Genomic DNA, 14069 nt, shown 5'->3' with positions numbered 1-14069 from the left:
GGTGGAATACTGGTTGAAATTGGACTTTGCAACAGCCGATTTGGATTTGCAGGCAGTTGTTTGTCTAGGGCAGTGGTTCCCAAACCTGTCCTGGGGGACCCCCAGCCAGTCAGATTTTCCAGATATCCCTAATGAATATGCATGAGAGAGATTTGCATACCTGTCACTTACATTATGTGCAAATCTCTCTCATGCATATTCATTAGGGATATCTGGAAAACCTGACTTGGTGGGGGTTCCCCCAGGACAGGTTTGGGAACCATTGGTCTAGGGCCTTGCTCTGTCTGTTGCAGGACATAAAACCCCTTCAAGGAAAAGGACTTGGAGTTCATCTGAAAGAGCTTACTTGGAGTCTGATGTGGCTTCCTTGTGAATACATATGATTTTTTGGCTAAGTCTGTGGGTGCAACCTCCAAGGTGCATATGTGCAAGCTTCTCTTCAAGGAGTCTCTCTTGAAGAGTTACAGAAGCTGGTTAAGGAGTTGGTGTCCAAGATTTCAAGACTCCCAAAGCACAAGTTCCAAGACTGGGCATTGAGGGTCTAGGGAGAGACTTGCGGAGGTCCTTTCAGGTCATAATATAGCAGGAATTAAAAAAGCCCTAGAGAAGGAGGCAGGGAGACATCTGCTGGGTCCATTGGTGAAGGTCAGCAAGTCCGCTGAGTTGGGTTTAGCTCAGCTGGATCTCCTCTAACCAAGGTTTTTATGACCCATGAAAGAAATGTTTTAAGTCCTACAGTTAACAATGTTTTGCTAGATGTAGATGTCTGAAGTCTTTTCCTTCCTTTCAAAACAAGTGATGCTGAAAGATCAATATATTTTTTTTTTTAATTTTTTTTTTATTTTTAAACTTTCTTCAAGTGTACAAAATTCATAATAACAATATTAATTAGAAAACTTGAACATCTTATCAGTATATTTTATAAACATAAATGCAACCCTCCCTCTAAGCCCATTATTAATTGTAAGATCATAAACCCTCCAGTAGAAACCCTCCCCCCACCCAACACTAAGTGTTTTTTTTTTTTAAAGATCAATATTTTGTAACTTTGCAGTATACTTTGGTTGTTTGGTAACTACACTTTTCTGCAAGGGTTTTCTCCTATTTTTATATGTAAGAGGTTTGTAAAACTTTTGCAGGACATCTTTGTAGAGGCGCAGAAGGCCCACCATAGAGAGGACTCTGGTTTTGGTTTTTCCGGAAGAACATAGTTGGGCAGAAACTCTGTCCTTTGTCATGGTACCAATAAAGGATAGCATCTTCAAACTATTTTGCAATCAATGGCAAGTAAGCTTTGAAGTTTGAAACAGCCGGTCAGCCCTGTTTGGGAGCCCTGTTTCAGAATGAAAACTCCATCAGTCAAGATGGCAGTTCAGTGATTGGGGGGGGATTTATTCCCCCACCCCCAGCTCTTACAGAGGCATATATTCACATCCCAATTTGACACATTCATCAGCATTTCCTACAGTTTGCTTTGTTGGGCAGTCATTTTTAGTTTCGGCCTTGCTGTTTGGCCTTGCCATATCACCTAGAACCTCCTCCAAGGAAGTTCATCTGTGCAAGTTCATCTGTGGGTGATAGTACACCCATACCTCAATGAGTGGTTATTAGAGAATGACACAGGGACAAAGTTTGTACTTGTCCCTGCAAGCTCTGCCCCATCCCCGTCTGCACAAACCTAAAATAGTTATGATTTTATATTGAAATCATTTTATTAAAAGTATTTTTTTTAAAAAAAAGCAATATTCTGTACAACTATATAAATCACAAATGTAGAACAAAGATCAACAAAACCCCTGTCTCTCCTCCCCCTCACAAATATCCTCTCCACTTTTGAGACAATTGAATAACCAAATTACTACAAAATGCTGCATAGAAAAATCATGCTAACAGAATACTTCAGTCACACCCAGAGAATATAAATGCCAAATCCATAATAGCTGACCAAAAATGACAAACATAAAAACAAAATCCCAAGAAGCCACACCTTGCATGTAGTATAAGACCAAAGAAATAGAAATAGGCATTTCCTCCTATATTGTGCAAAACATAAAGATCACACATGGCAGGGATAGTGTTAGAGGTAGGGCAGCTATCCCCTGGCCAGAGAGAGCCCTAAGCCTGCTGGAAGCTGAAGAAGGTACAGCCTGATAACAGGCTTTGTAGTCCCCCAGCTAAATCAAGCACCAATTCTGGAAGGATACACATTTCAAATCTGATATATTCTTATCACAAAATAGAAAAGAAAAGGTTTTTTTCTATCTTTTGTTGTCTGGTCATTTTATTTTTTAAATCAAGGGTTTGCAGATAGCATTCAGTATTTTAAGAAACTTCTGAAAACATCTCTATTTGTGGAAGCCTTTTAAATAGACATGAGGTATATAAGAAATAGTAGATGAAAAGCATTGATTTTATGTTATGTTGGGGTTTGTTTTATATTCTTACTTGATTTTATGTTATGTTGGGGTTTGTTTTATATTCTTACTTTGATTTTATATATGTTTTATTGTAACCCACTTCAGTTTTAAGACTGTTAAATAAATAGATAAATAAAATGCTGGTCTCGGGTTCTGGTTTCTGTTTCCTTCTGTCTTCTTTTAACTCATTTGCTAGGGTCTCCTGCCCATCTGACATTTCTTCTTTCTCCAAGCTCACCATCCATCTTCCATCTGTGTATGTATTTTTTCCCATGTTCAGCATCTCCCTTCTCTGTGTCTGCTATACTTTTCTAGTATTTCCCCTGTGTTCATCTCCCTACCTTCATCATCACCATTCTATGTCTCTTGCCCCATCTCTTTCCTTCGTCTCTTTGCTGTATTCAGTATTTCACTTCCTCTTACTTCATCCCCTTAGTTCAGCATCTGTCTTTCTCTTCCCTTCTTCCTCTTCCTCCCTGCAAGGTCCAACATCTCTCTCCCTTGCCTCCAGCTTCAGTCATCCCCACCCCCCCAAAAAAAAAGTTATAGCATCTCTGTCCCTTCCCTTCAGCCTCAGCCCCCCCCCCCCAACATGGATACAGCACCTCTCTCCATTTTGTATAGCTCCAGTCACACTTCCCTCCCCTTTGCAGGTCCAGCTCCCTCTTCCAGCCCTTATCTTTCTCCCCCCCCCCCCCAGTTCATGGCCACAGTGTTTTGGGATCAGGAAGGTGTTGTAAGGCTGACTATCTTTCAAGGGGCCAAACAGTTAATGTAGAATACTACTGTAACTTGCTGTGCCAATTAAAAGAGGCATTGAAAGGAAAATGGAGAGGGAAGCTGTGGAAAGGAGCTCTCTCTTTACAAGACAATGCACCTACCCACAAGACTGGTAAAGCGATTGATGTTTTGACACAGTTGGGGTGTCAGTGCATAGACTATCCACCCTACTCACCAGATCTTGCTCCATCTGCCTATTTTCTATGTCCAAACCTTAAAAAGAGTTTGAAAGGGCAACAATTTTTAAGTGATTCGGAGGTGATTGCAGCAGCAGAGCAATATTTCAGTGACCAGATATGAGTATTTTTTGGAAGGGTTACAAAAAGCTTCAGACATAATGTGCCAAGTGTGTTGAACTTAAGGGTGAATATGTGGAGTAACTAAGTTGCATGGCTCCACATCATTCCCTTTTTGATTGGGATCAGAACTTTTCATCACTCCTTCATATGCCATCCCCTGAGGAAGTCCTTTAGTTGCAGAATATTTTTATAGAGATCATAACTTGGATGACCAAAAATCATCTTATATTGAGTATTACAAAAAATGAATTATTGTATGTTGGGTCAAATTCTACTATTCAATTCCTCAATGAAATTCTGTTGCTTAATACTTCAATTATAGTATCTCATAAATTAAAAAAACCTGGAGGTGGTATTGGATATGGATTTATTGTTTAAGCAGCAAATACAATATGTTAAAAATATATTTTTTAAAGTTACGCTTATTGAGTAAGCTGTGTCTATTGATTATGCAAGTGGACTTTTAGAAGGTCCTGCAGAGTATGATACTACTAGTGGGCTTGATTATTGTAATGTTGGATATTTAGGACTGCCAACTTTGTAGATTCATGCTTTACAGGTTATACAGAACTCTATAGCCAGCTATTATATGCATGAACATATTACCCCCCTTTCTTAAAAAAATAATACAATGGTGTGCACTAGTGCTGCCTGATTCATGATTCAAATCGATTTAAAACAAAAAAAAAATCTCCCTCCCGATTTGATGACTGACCTTTCCCCACTCGCCCCCTAAAGCAGGAGTGGCAGCACTGCCTCTTGCTGGCCAGCCGCTGCCGCTCTTGTTTTAGAGGATGAGGGGGGAGGGTCAGTCGGGTAGTGCTGGAGTACAGCTTCCCCCCTGGCCTCCTGCTGGTATCCGGCTTCCCCCCTGGCCTCCCAAGCATCCATTTACCTCATTTCAGCAGCCTGTAGAGAGGATCGCTTATGCTAGCAATCTTTGCAAGCTGCTTTAGGCCTTCGGAGCTGTTTCCTCTGCTGCGATCCTGCCTCTGACATCAGAGGAGGGGCGGGACCGTGGCAGAGAGAAGATGGCTCCAAAGGCCTATAGAAGCTTGCAGAGATCACTAGCACAAGCAATCCTCTCTGCAGGCTGCTGAAATGAGGTAAATAGTTGCGCGGGAGGTCAGGAGGAACGCACAGGCCTTCTAGGGGGAGTACAGTCGTTTGGGGGTGGTGGCACAGGCCTTCAGGGGGGACAGGCAGGCCTTCGGGGGGGGGGTGTGTAGGCCTTCGGGGGTCAGCCCTTAGGGGAGGGGGGCCCTGGTGTAGAAGTACACGGAGGGAGGGAAGGGGGGTTCAAAGAGACATCCATATGCTGGACTTTGGGGGAAGAAATAACGGGTCTAAAAACAGAGGAGAGGGAGAGATGGTGGACAATGGGATTTAGGGAGGGAAGGAACAGAAAGGGAGAGAAGTTGGACACAAGGGATGGTGTAGAGAGGTGGATAGAGGGAAAGGAGGGTAGTTGGAAAAAGAAAGGGAGAGATGGTGGACCCTGGGGTGGTGGGGAAGGAGGGAGGGATGCTGGATGAAAGGGTAGTTAAGAAAAGATGGATCTGTGGAGGGAGACGAAAAAAGGAAGGATACCAGACCTCCTTGGGAGGGAAGGGAAACGAGGAGGACAGAGATGGCAAATGGATTGTTAGCATGAAGGAAGAAGGAGACCCTGGCAAGCAAGTTATCAGAAGACAACCAGAGCCTTGGACCAACAAGATTTGAAAAATAACCAGACAACAAAAGGTAGAAAAACTAATTTTATTTTCTGTTTTGTGATTACAATATGTCAGATTTGAAATATGTATCCTGCCAGAGCTGGTGTTAGACCGCAAACGTGAGCTAGGATTTAACAGAGAGAGGAAAAGTCCTTTTTGTTTCTTTATTTTATTTACACCACAGCGCCAGTGTGGTTAGGAGAAGCCAAAAGGGGGTGAAAAAGCTATAAAATAAACCCACCAGGATGTTTGAAAAAAAAAACACCCAATTGGGCAAGGAAATCGAATTGAAAAAACAATTCAATAGGCTGAATCAAATCAAAATTTTTTTCCCTGAATCGGGCAGCACTAGTTTGCATTACTGTCTTAGACTTTAGGACCTGGGAATGGGGAGAGATGGCATCTTCAGTACTTTATAGTGCAAGTGAAACGAGGATTTGGTCAGACTTTTGAAGGGTCTGCAGAAGAAAAATATTGTATAGGCCGGGGACATGAGACAGCAGGAAACGGGAATTTTTCTTCCTTCTATTTTTTGAATTGCAAGGCTGAGGATGTCAGAGTTCAGTTAAAATATGTGCTTTATAAGAAAATATAATAATGTGTTTTATAAAGTTTATAAGCATTGCTGGCCTACCCGGTGGGTGTTCTAGTGGTGGTGGTGGTGGCAGCGTGTCAATGTGTTGAGAGGAAGAGGTGGTCTGGGAAATTCTGCTGAGCAAACTCCGGGCCCATTTCCACCCCCCAGTTAGTCCACTCCACTCAGCTGGTTCATACACTGAAGTGGGTCTTTGGGTGTTGTTCCTGGGTAGTTGTTTTGGGATCTCTTTCAGTGGTTTGTCAGTATCTCCTTCTGGTCCAAGGAAGTAAACTTTGTTAACCTTAGCATTGACCTTCTGAATATGTTTGTAACAGTGCTGCTTGTGTGGCATTAGGCTATGTAGTGATCGAAAGAAAAAAAAAAAAAGCAGACCTTTGCACATTTTTGCACTATATGGTGGGTGTATGAGGAGATTCACATTTCTTTCATAGCTAAGTCCGTGTGAAGTTATCTTGTGCTGTATTTGACATCTAGCAAGGTCTCTGTTTGGAAGGAAAGATCTAAGCTTAAAAATGAAGTGGCCAGAAGTTATGGTAAAAGCAGATAGCGTTGCTGATTTTAAGAAAGGTTTGGACAAATTCCTGGAGGAAAAGTCCATAGTCTGTTATTAAGACATGGGGGAAGTGTCTGCTTGCCCTGGATCGGTAGCATGGAATGTTGCTACTCTTTGGGTTTTGACCAGGTACTTGTGACCTGGATTAGTTATCATGAGAATGGGCTACTGGGCATGATAGATGAAAGGGTAGTTGAGAAAAGGTGGATCTGTGGATGGAGATGAAAAAAAGGACCTCGGTGGGGGGGGGGGGGGGGAGGAAACGAAGGAAACGAATGGGAGGACAGAGATGGAAGATAGATGGTTAGCACGGAGAAAGTTATCAGAAGACAACCAGAGCCTGGGACCAACAAGATTTGAATAATGACCAGCCAACAAAAGGTAGAAAAACTAATTTATTTTCTGTTTTGTGATTACAATATGTCAGATTTGAAACGTGTATTCTGCTAGAGCTGGTGTTAGACCGCAAACGTGAGCTAGGATTTAACAGAGAGAGGAAAAGTCTTTTTTGTTTGTTTATTTTGTTTACACCACAGCGCCAGTGTGGTTAGGAGAAAGCAAAGGGGATGAAGAGGCTATAAAATAAACCCACCAGGATGTTTGGAAAAAACATCCACTTGGGCAGGAAAATCGAATCGAAAAATCGATTCAATAGGCTGAATCAAATCAAAAAATTTTTTTCCTGAATCGGGCGGTACTAGTGTGCATGATATTTTATATCAAGAATAATTTCAGTATTTGATTGACCAGCAACAGTGGTATGTCCCGTGGCGATCCATTAGATCAGAGGATGCATGTATGTTTCCGGCACACTAGATTGGAAAGAATATGGAGATGTTCTTTTGCAGGCCTTTTGAATGGAATAAGCTACCAGTGGAAATTAGACAGAAGAACTTGACAGCTTTTAAATGATTGTTGAAACAGCATTTACTTTTGTAGGCAGATTTGGACTACAAATGTATCACAGTAGTTTTTATTATTATTGAATGCTATTTTATGTATTTTTGTAGAAGTGGTATTTGTGTGTCTGATTTTGTATATGTTCTTTTGTACTCTGCCTCGGGAAAAAGGCAGATTATAAATTTGGAAGCTCAATTCCATGATGATTTTTTATCTACTGGTGTGTTGGTTTTTTTTTTTTTTTTTAATATTTTATTAATTTTAAGATAATCAAAATATACAAATCAGTACAACTATACAATTAATAAAAATATACAAATATACAGTAGTTAACTATAACATGAAATCAACTAGTTGCTTATAACACAAATGACATACATAAAATGATGTTGACTATAAGGCCATACAACTAGTGTCTCATGTCCAATATATAGTAAGTATCACAAAAGTCAAATCTTCACTCCTATGAAGAAGTCTATACTCAAACACTCGCACTCCACTTTTATAGTTTATCTATACTTGGAGCTTGATATTCGTTCAGGAAAAGGACTCAGAAATAAGGAGTACTACGCTTATAATTTCAGTGGTAATCATTACCAGCGTAGGTGTATTCCAAACATGTACTCCGTACTGAAATCACTGGCCAAAAACCTGTTCTTTTATTTCATTATCCATATTATTTTTCTGGCTCTAGTCTCGAGAGCGTTGAAAGCTCCGGTTCTGGTCCCGAGTACGAAATAGCACAGAATTGAAGAAGCTCAGAAATGAAAACAGAATAATGAAAACACTAAAGATAAGGTTTTTCAAATTCTGAAGTGGTCTACACTCAATCAGTTAATGTGCAAAATAAGAGATATAAGTTATAACAAAAAAGTTTAAAAAATAGTTTAAATTAGCAGAAACATAATATGGATAATGAAATAAAAGAACAGGTTTTTGGCCAGTGATTGCAGTACGGAGTATGTGTTTGGAATACACCTACGCTGGTAATGATTACCACTGAAATTATAAGCCTAGTACTCCTTATTTCTGAGGCCTTTTCCTGAACGAATATCAAACTCCAAGTATAGATAAACTATAAAAGTGGAGTGTGAGTGTTTGAGTATAGACTTCTTCATAGGAGTGGAGATTTGACTTTTGTGATACATTCAATATATAGTAAGACCAGTACATTTAACTATGGCTGATAGTATGCATGAAGAGTTCCCAACAAGCTTCAAAGGATAGCTTCATTTGATAACTCATATATTAACACTGAAGTACTACATGTCAATGATCCAAAGCACAATAAGTTTGGACAGAATTTGGTGGAAAGAACTAGTAAAGTTATGTTTTTCAGCAATAACGCTTTCAAATTTGGTAGTTATGCATACTGTGTTCCACCATACAATTAATTCTACTTTAGATAAGTCCTTCCAACAATGCAGGATATTTTTTATAGCAAAAACAGCAATATATTAAGCAAACGGGTATTGGATTCAGACAAAGAATGTGCAAGGCCCTGTTGACCAAGAATAATAATTTTAAGGTGTTTATTCTGAGACTTGCTCAAAGTTCATGGACAAGTATGTTTTTGTTTTTCTAGAGCTTTGTTAAACAGTATTGACTGGGGGAAGGGGGGGCAACTTCAGGAGTTTCTGTCTTCACCTGCTGACAGGGAAGCCAAAACCAACTTATCTGGACTGATCTAGTAATATTCAATCAAGGGAAAGCAAATTAATAAATATGATCAGTTTTCACCAACTTTGAATGGAGGACCAGGAGACAAGATTTTGTTGCTCGTTGTCAATTTCTTGAGCTGTTCTGTCCCTTCTCCCGTGTGATATTAGGATTCTGGCATATATTTGACCTTTTTGGGTCCAGTGTATCTTATTGATTGAATTTGTTTATTGCCCTCTCAGGTTCTGATGTTGTTTCTCGTTGGTGGACATCTGTGTGTTCACTTGCAATAAGTTGGCTTCAAGGAGATGATGCAGCTGTACGGTCACAATTTACTGACGTGGAGAGGATACCTAAACCCCTGGAGATGACAGAGTGAGCACATTTTAGCCTCTTCTCCAAAGATGTCTCTCTTATTTTCTCTCTAGCTTCAATATTTTATGTATGTTTTAAGCATTTATTCTTTAGCAACTCTCCAGACTGATATATGTAATCTTACAAGCGGGTATATATGTCATCATGACCAGCAGGTGGAGACTGAAACAAAACTGTGGAATAGTACATAATAGGTACCTTTCCCTATTCCTATTAGTCTTCTTTCAGTCTCAGCAGGTGTGAGAAGCTGTACCCATCTCCCTTGGTAGGGCTGTTGGAATTTGTTTAGAGATCCTGGTCCCCATTTTTGTGCCAGATTGAGCTTGGGTGGGCCCTGTTTGGGAGTACGTCTGACCTCGGGGGTGTCAAACCCGGTGGGTCTTGTGCTGAGACCCTCCCCCCTTTCCTCCACCTCCCCAACAGGCGGCTTTGCTAGACATAGTGAGGTGGGTGCGCGCTCACATGCATCCTCTTCAGTATGCTCTGCTTCGGAGGTGGTCACCCCAGAGGCACAGTCTGGATCTCCCTATTCCTCTGCGGGACTTGGCGCGCTGCAGTCTTCGTTGGTGGCTCCAGCCCTCCCATCTTGTTCAAGTGACGAGTCTGGATCAGCCACAGTGGACGGTGCTTCTTACAGATGCCAATCTCCTCGGTTGGGGAGCACAGTGTCTAGGTCACTCAGCTCAAGGCACCTGGTCCACAGAGGAGGCGTCCTGGTCGATCAGTATTTTAGAGACCAGAGCCGTCCGTCAGGCGATGTTAGCCTTCCGCTCCTTCTTGACAATCAAGTTAGTCAGGGTTCTGTCGGACAATGCCACGGCGGTGGCCTATGTCAATCGTCAGGGGGGCACCAAGAGAACTCAGGTAGTGCAGGAGGCGGCTCTGCTCATAGTCTGGGCAGAGACTCACCTTCAGGACATCTCGGCCTCCCACATAGCCAGAGTGGAGAATGTTCAAGCGGACTTCCTCAGTCGTCACGTACTAGATCCCGGAGAGTGGTATCTAAGCCACGTGGCCTTTCAGTTGATAGTGCAGTCTTGGGGTCAGCCCCTCATGGACCTGATGGCCGCTTCTTCAGTCGTCGCAGAGACGGTCAGGCCAAGGTTCAACCATGGTCAATGGAGGGGTTGTTATATGTGTTCCCTCCATGGCCATTAGTGGGCAGAGCTCTACTCCACATTGTTTGTCCTCCGGGCCATGTGGTTCTGGTGGCTCCGGATTGGCCCCGACGTCCATGGTATGCGGATGTGGTGTGGCATCTGGTGTCGGATCCTCTTCTTTTGCCTCTTTCGCTCGATCTTCTGACTTGGGGCCCCATTCCCATGTTCGATCCGGGTCCCTTTTGTCCCTTGGCTCTTGAAAGGGAACGCCTAGGTAAGAAGGGGGTATTCAGATAAAGTGATCTCCAACTTCTTGGGGTCTCAGAGACTTTCCACCTCCGGGCTTATGTGTGGGTTTGGCGTATCTTTGAGTACTGGTGTGGTGCATGTGGAGTGGTCTCTCTTCACGCTTCCCTGCCTAACATCTTTGAGTTCTTGCAGATGGCGTGTACAGGGTCCTGGCTTGGTATTTTCTCCGGGTTCAGCTGGGGGCCTTGTCAGCCTTTCGTGGGTTGTTACGAGGTCAGCGGCTGACTGCCATTCCTGATGTCGTTCACTTCTTGCTTCAGGAGCCAAATTGCTCAAGCCTCCCATGCAACCGTCTGTTCCCTCTTGGGGTTTGAATCTGGTCCTGTCCTGGCTGATGCGTCCCCCTTTTGAGCCTTTAGGCACCTGATCGTTGAAGGACCTTACTCTTAAGGTGGTCTTCTTGGTGGCTATTGCTTCTGCTAGGCATGTTTTGGAGTTTCTGACTCTCTTTTGTAGGTCTCCCTTCCTGGAGATTTCAAGGGAGAAGGCCATGTTGCGGCCTATTTTTTTCTGCCAAAGGTAGTTTATCCTTTTCATGTCACTCAGGCATTGGTCTTCCCGGTGTTGGGTGTATGGCTGCTGTTTGGTCTTCCTTGCATTCCTTTGTCAGACACTACCGTGTGGATATTCAGGTGCGTCGGGATGCAGTGTCCCACTTGTAAGATACCTATACCGGTCTGGAGAGTTGCTAAATAAGGAGAAATTAGGTTCTTACCTGCTAATTTACTTTCTTTTAGCCTTTGCAGACCGGTATAGGACCCCACCCCTGTCTATTGTCGTGTTGTTCTTGTGGCTGTTGCTCGTGCAGATTTTGGTTTTTCTGCGGGTTCTGGTATTTTTCTAGGGCCGGGGAGAATTGAAGAACAGTGGCTGTGGCTTGACTGGCATAGCTGGCGAGCTGTGGAGACATTTTCTTCCTGGGATCTCTCCTTTGCCTTTTCCAACAGCATTTGGGTATATTAGTTTTTACTCCTGTTCGGAGTCTTGTTAATTTCTGTTTCAAGTTGTTAGTTCTGCTTGGCTATTCAGCAGACTGATAGGAATAGGGAAAGGCACCTATTATGTACTGTTCCACAGTTTTGTTTCAGTCTCCACCTGTTGGTCATGATGATATATATTCCCTCTTGTAAGATACCTATAATGGTCTGGAGAGGCTAAAAGAAATAAATTAGCAGGTAAGAAACTAATTTCTCCTTATCTTATTTGCTCAACAGAACTGGGCACATATTTAAACATATACAAAACAGGCTTAGTTTGTGAACACTAGAGCACTTTGACAAATAACACAGATACACATTGGAAAGTTTGAAATTTTAGTTGCCTTTCTTTAAAATTTTATTACACCTTACTGTCCTTATTGCGATTACCAGCAAGCAATTTGTTAACGTCACAATGAATAAGAACAGCTAGTTTTTCAGGCTTAGAACTTTACAAAGTTGATATTTAGTAAACAGTAACTGTAAAAGTAGAACATCTCTAATGAGTTTGAGTCAACCAGCTGTCAGTAGTTATTTATAAAAATTGAGAAGTTCATTGGATGTACTGATGGCCACTCATTACACCTTAAGGTAGGGGTGCCCAAAAGGTCGATCACAAAGGCAACGTGAGTCTATCGCAGAGCCAATCCTGGGCTCCATGATAGACTCGCGTTGCCTTTGCGTTCTGTTCTCTCTGCTTCCCCAACGCCAGGCCTGGCACATACAAGCGCAGTGCCCACAGCCTTCCCCCCAACGTCAGTTCTGACATCGGAGAGGAAGTTCCAGGCCAGCCAATTGCTGCCTGGCTGGCCTGGAACTTCCTCTCTGACATCAGAATTTGATAGGTAAGGCTTGTGGGCCCGGTGCTTGTACGTGCCTTTCCTGGCATCAGGGAAGCAGGGAGAAATTGACGGTGGTTGCTTTTGGGGGGGGGGGGGCAGGGAGACAGAAAGGAAGGGAGCAGGGAGACAGAAAGAAAGAGGGGGCAGAGAAAGATAGAAAGAAAGGGGAGGGGGCAGGGACAGAGGAAGAAAAAGTTGGACAGAGACAGATGTTGGTTGGGGAATGGAATGAAGTCTGGAGGAGAGGAAACATGCAGGAGAAAGAAAGAAATATTGGATTTACAGTTAGAAGAAAGAAGTGCAACCAGAGACTCATGAAATCACCAGACAGCAAAGGTAGGAAAAGTGATTTTATTTTCAATTTAGTGATCAAAATGTGTCCGTTTTATTTTAAATTTAGTGATCAAAATGTGTCCGAATTTATATCTGCTGTCTATATTTTGCACTATGGCCCCCTTTTACTAAACCGCGATAGCGTTTTTAGCGCAGGGTGCTTATGAGCGTCGGGAGCAGCGCGGGGCATTCAGCGCAGCTCCCTGTGCTAAAAAACACAATCACAGTTTAGTAAAAGGGGAGGGGGTATATTTGTCTATTTTTGTGTAATTGTTACTGAGGTGACATTGCATAGAGTCATCTGCCTTGACCTCTTTGAAAACCCCCCCAAATATAAATGATAATTAACATTTTTTTTTAAATTCTTTATTCAGTTTTACATATTACAACAAGTGTATAAGAAAAATCATTCGAACTTATAAATATACACTTGATTAACTTTCATATATCATTAAAAATATAACTTTTCAGCCAATACCTATATTCTATAACAGGGGTGCCCACACTTTTTGGGCTTGCGAGCTACTTTTAAAATGACCAAGTCAAAATGATCTACCAACAATAAAAATGCTAAACATATATATATTTATTTATTTATATATATATATATATATATATATATATATATATATATATATATATATATATATATATATATATACACATACACACACACCGAGTGTACTTTGTATTTATGTTCAAATATTTTTTTTATTATACAGCAAATACAGAATACAAAAATACAAAGCCAACAATAACCAACAAACACAAGTAGCACAGAGAAAAAGACAACCTCCCCTACTCATATCAACCCACCCAACCCCCAGGACCCCCCCTTTCAAAAGATTAACAGTACCCTTGGCAACCCATGATAAATGCAAAGGTACTCCCAGCCAAAGGAAACTGGAGAGATACTAACTTTCAGACTGTACAGCTCAAATGAAAATGAATAAACTTGGAAGAGCCATGGGGTAAACTGGTCGTAGTCTCCTTGTGAATATGTTATCTTAAGGAGCCTTGTGGCCTTTTGCTTTTGCTCAGTATTGGACGCTGTCTGTTATTTGTTTTTCTTTCTCTTCTCTCTTTCTTTGCTTCTCTTCTGGGGGAGGGGGAAGGGATTTTGGTTTCCCGGGATCACCAGAGTAAGACCTCCAAGAGCCCATACTCTTCTGACCCTTGGAACCCAAAATCCCCTCCCCCCAGCACAGAAAG

The 14069-nt window shown here is 42.0% G+C and overlaps 1 protein-coding gene across 3 annotated transcripts in view; it reads left to right on the top strand.

Annotated features, from left to right (window-relative positions):
* SREBF2 (sterol regulatory element binding transcription factor 2) overlaps positions 1-14069 on the top strand; it is a 181007-nt gene that overhangs the window by 129730 nt on the left and 37208 nt on the right. For all 3 annotated transcript variants that reach the window (XR_004537939.1, XM_033929355.1, XM_033929354.1), the window contains exon 15: positions 9164-9296. Coding sequence is in view for 2 of the 3 variants with exons in the window: in XM_033929355.1 (XP_033785246.1) it covers positions 9164-9296 (133 nt within the window). In the remaining variant the exon portion in view is untranslated. The remainder of the gene's footprint in view (positions 1-9163; positions 9297-14069) is intronic.

The sequence above is a fragment of the Geotrypetes seraphini genome, chromosome 2 (assembly GCF_902459505.1).
Source record: "Geotrypetes seraphini chromosome 2, aGeoSer1.1, whole genome shotgun sequence".
NCBI classification, from domain to species: domain Eukaryota; kingdom Metazoa; phylum Chordata; class Amphibia; order Gymnophiona; family Dermophiidae; genus Geotrypetes; species Geotrypetes seraphini.
The sequence above is the reverse complement of the archived record's forward strand: the minus strand, read 5'-3'. Positions and strand labels throughout refer to the sequence as shown.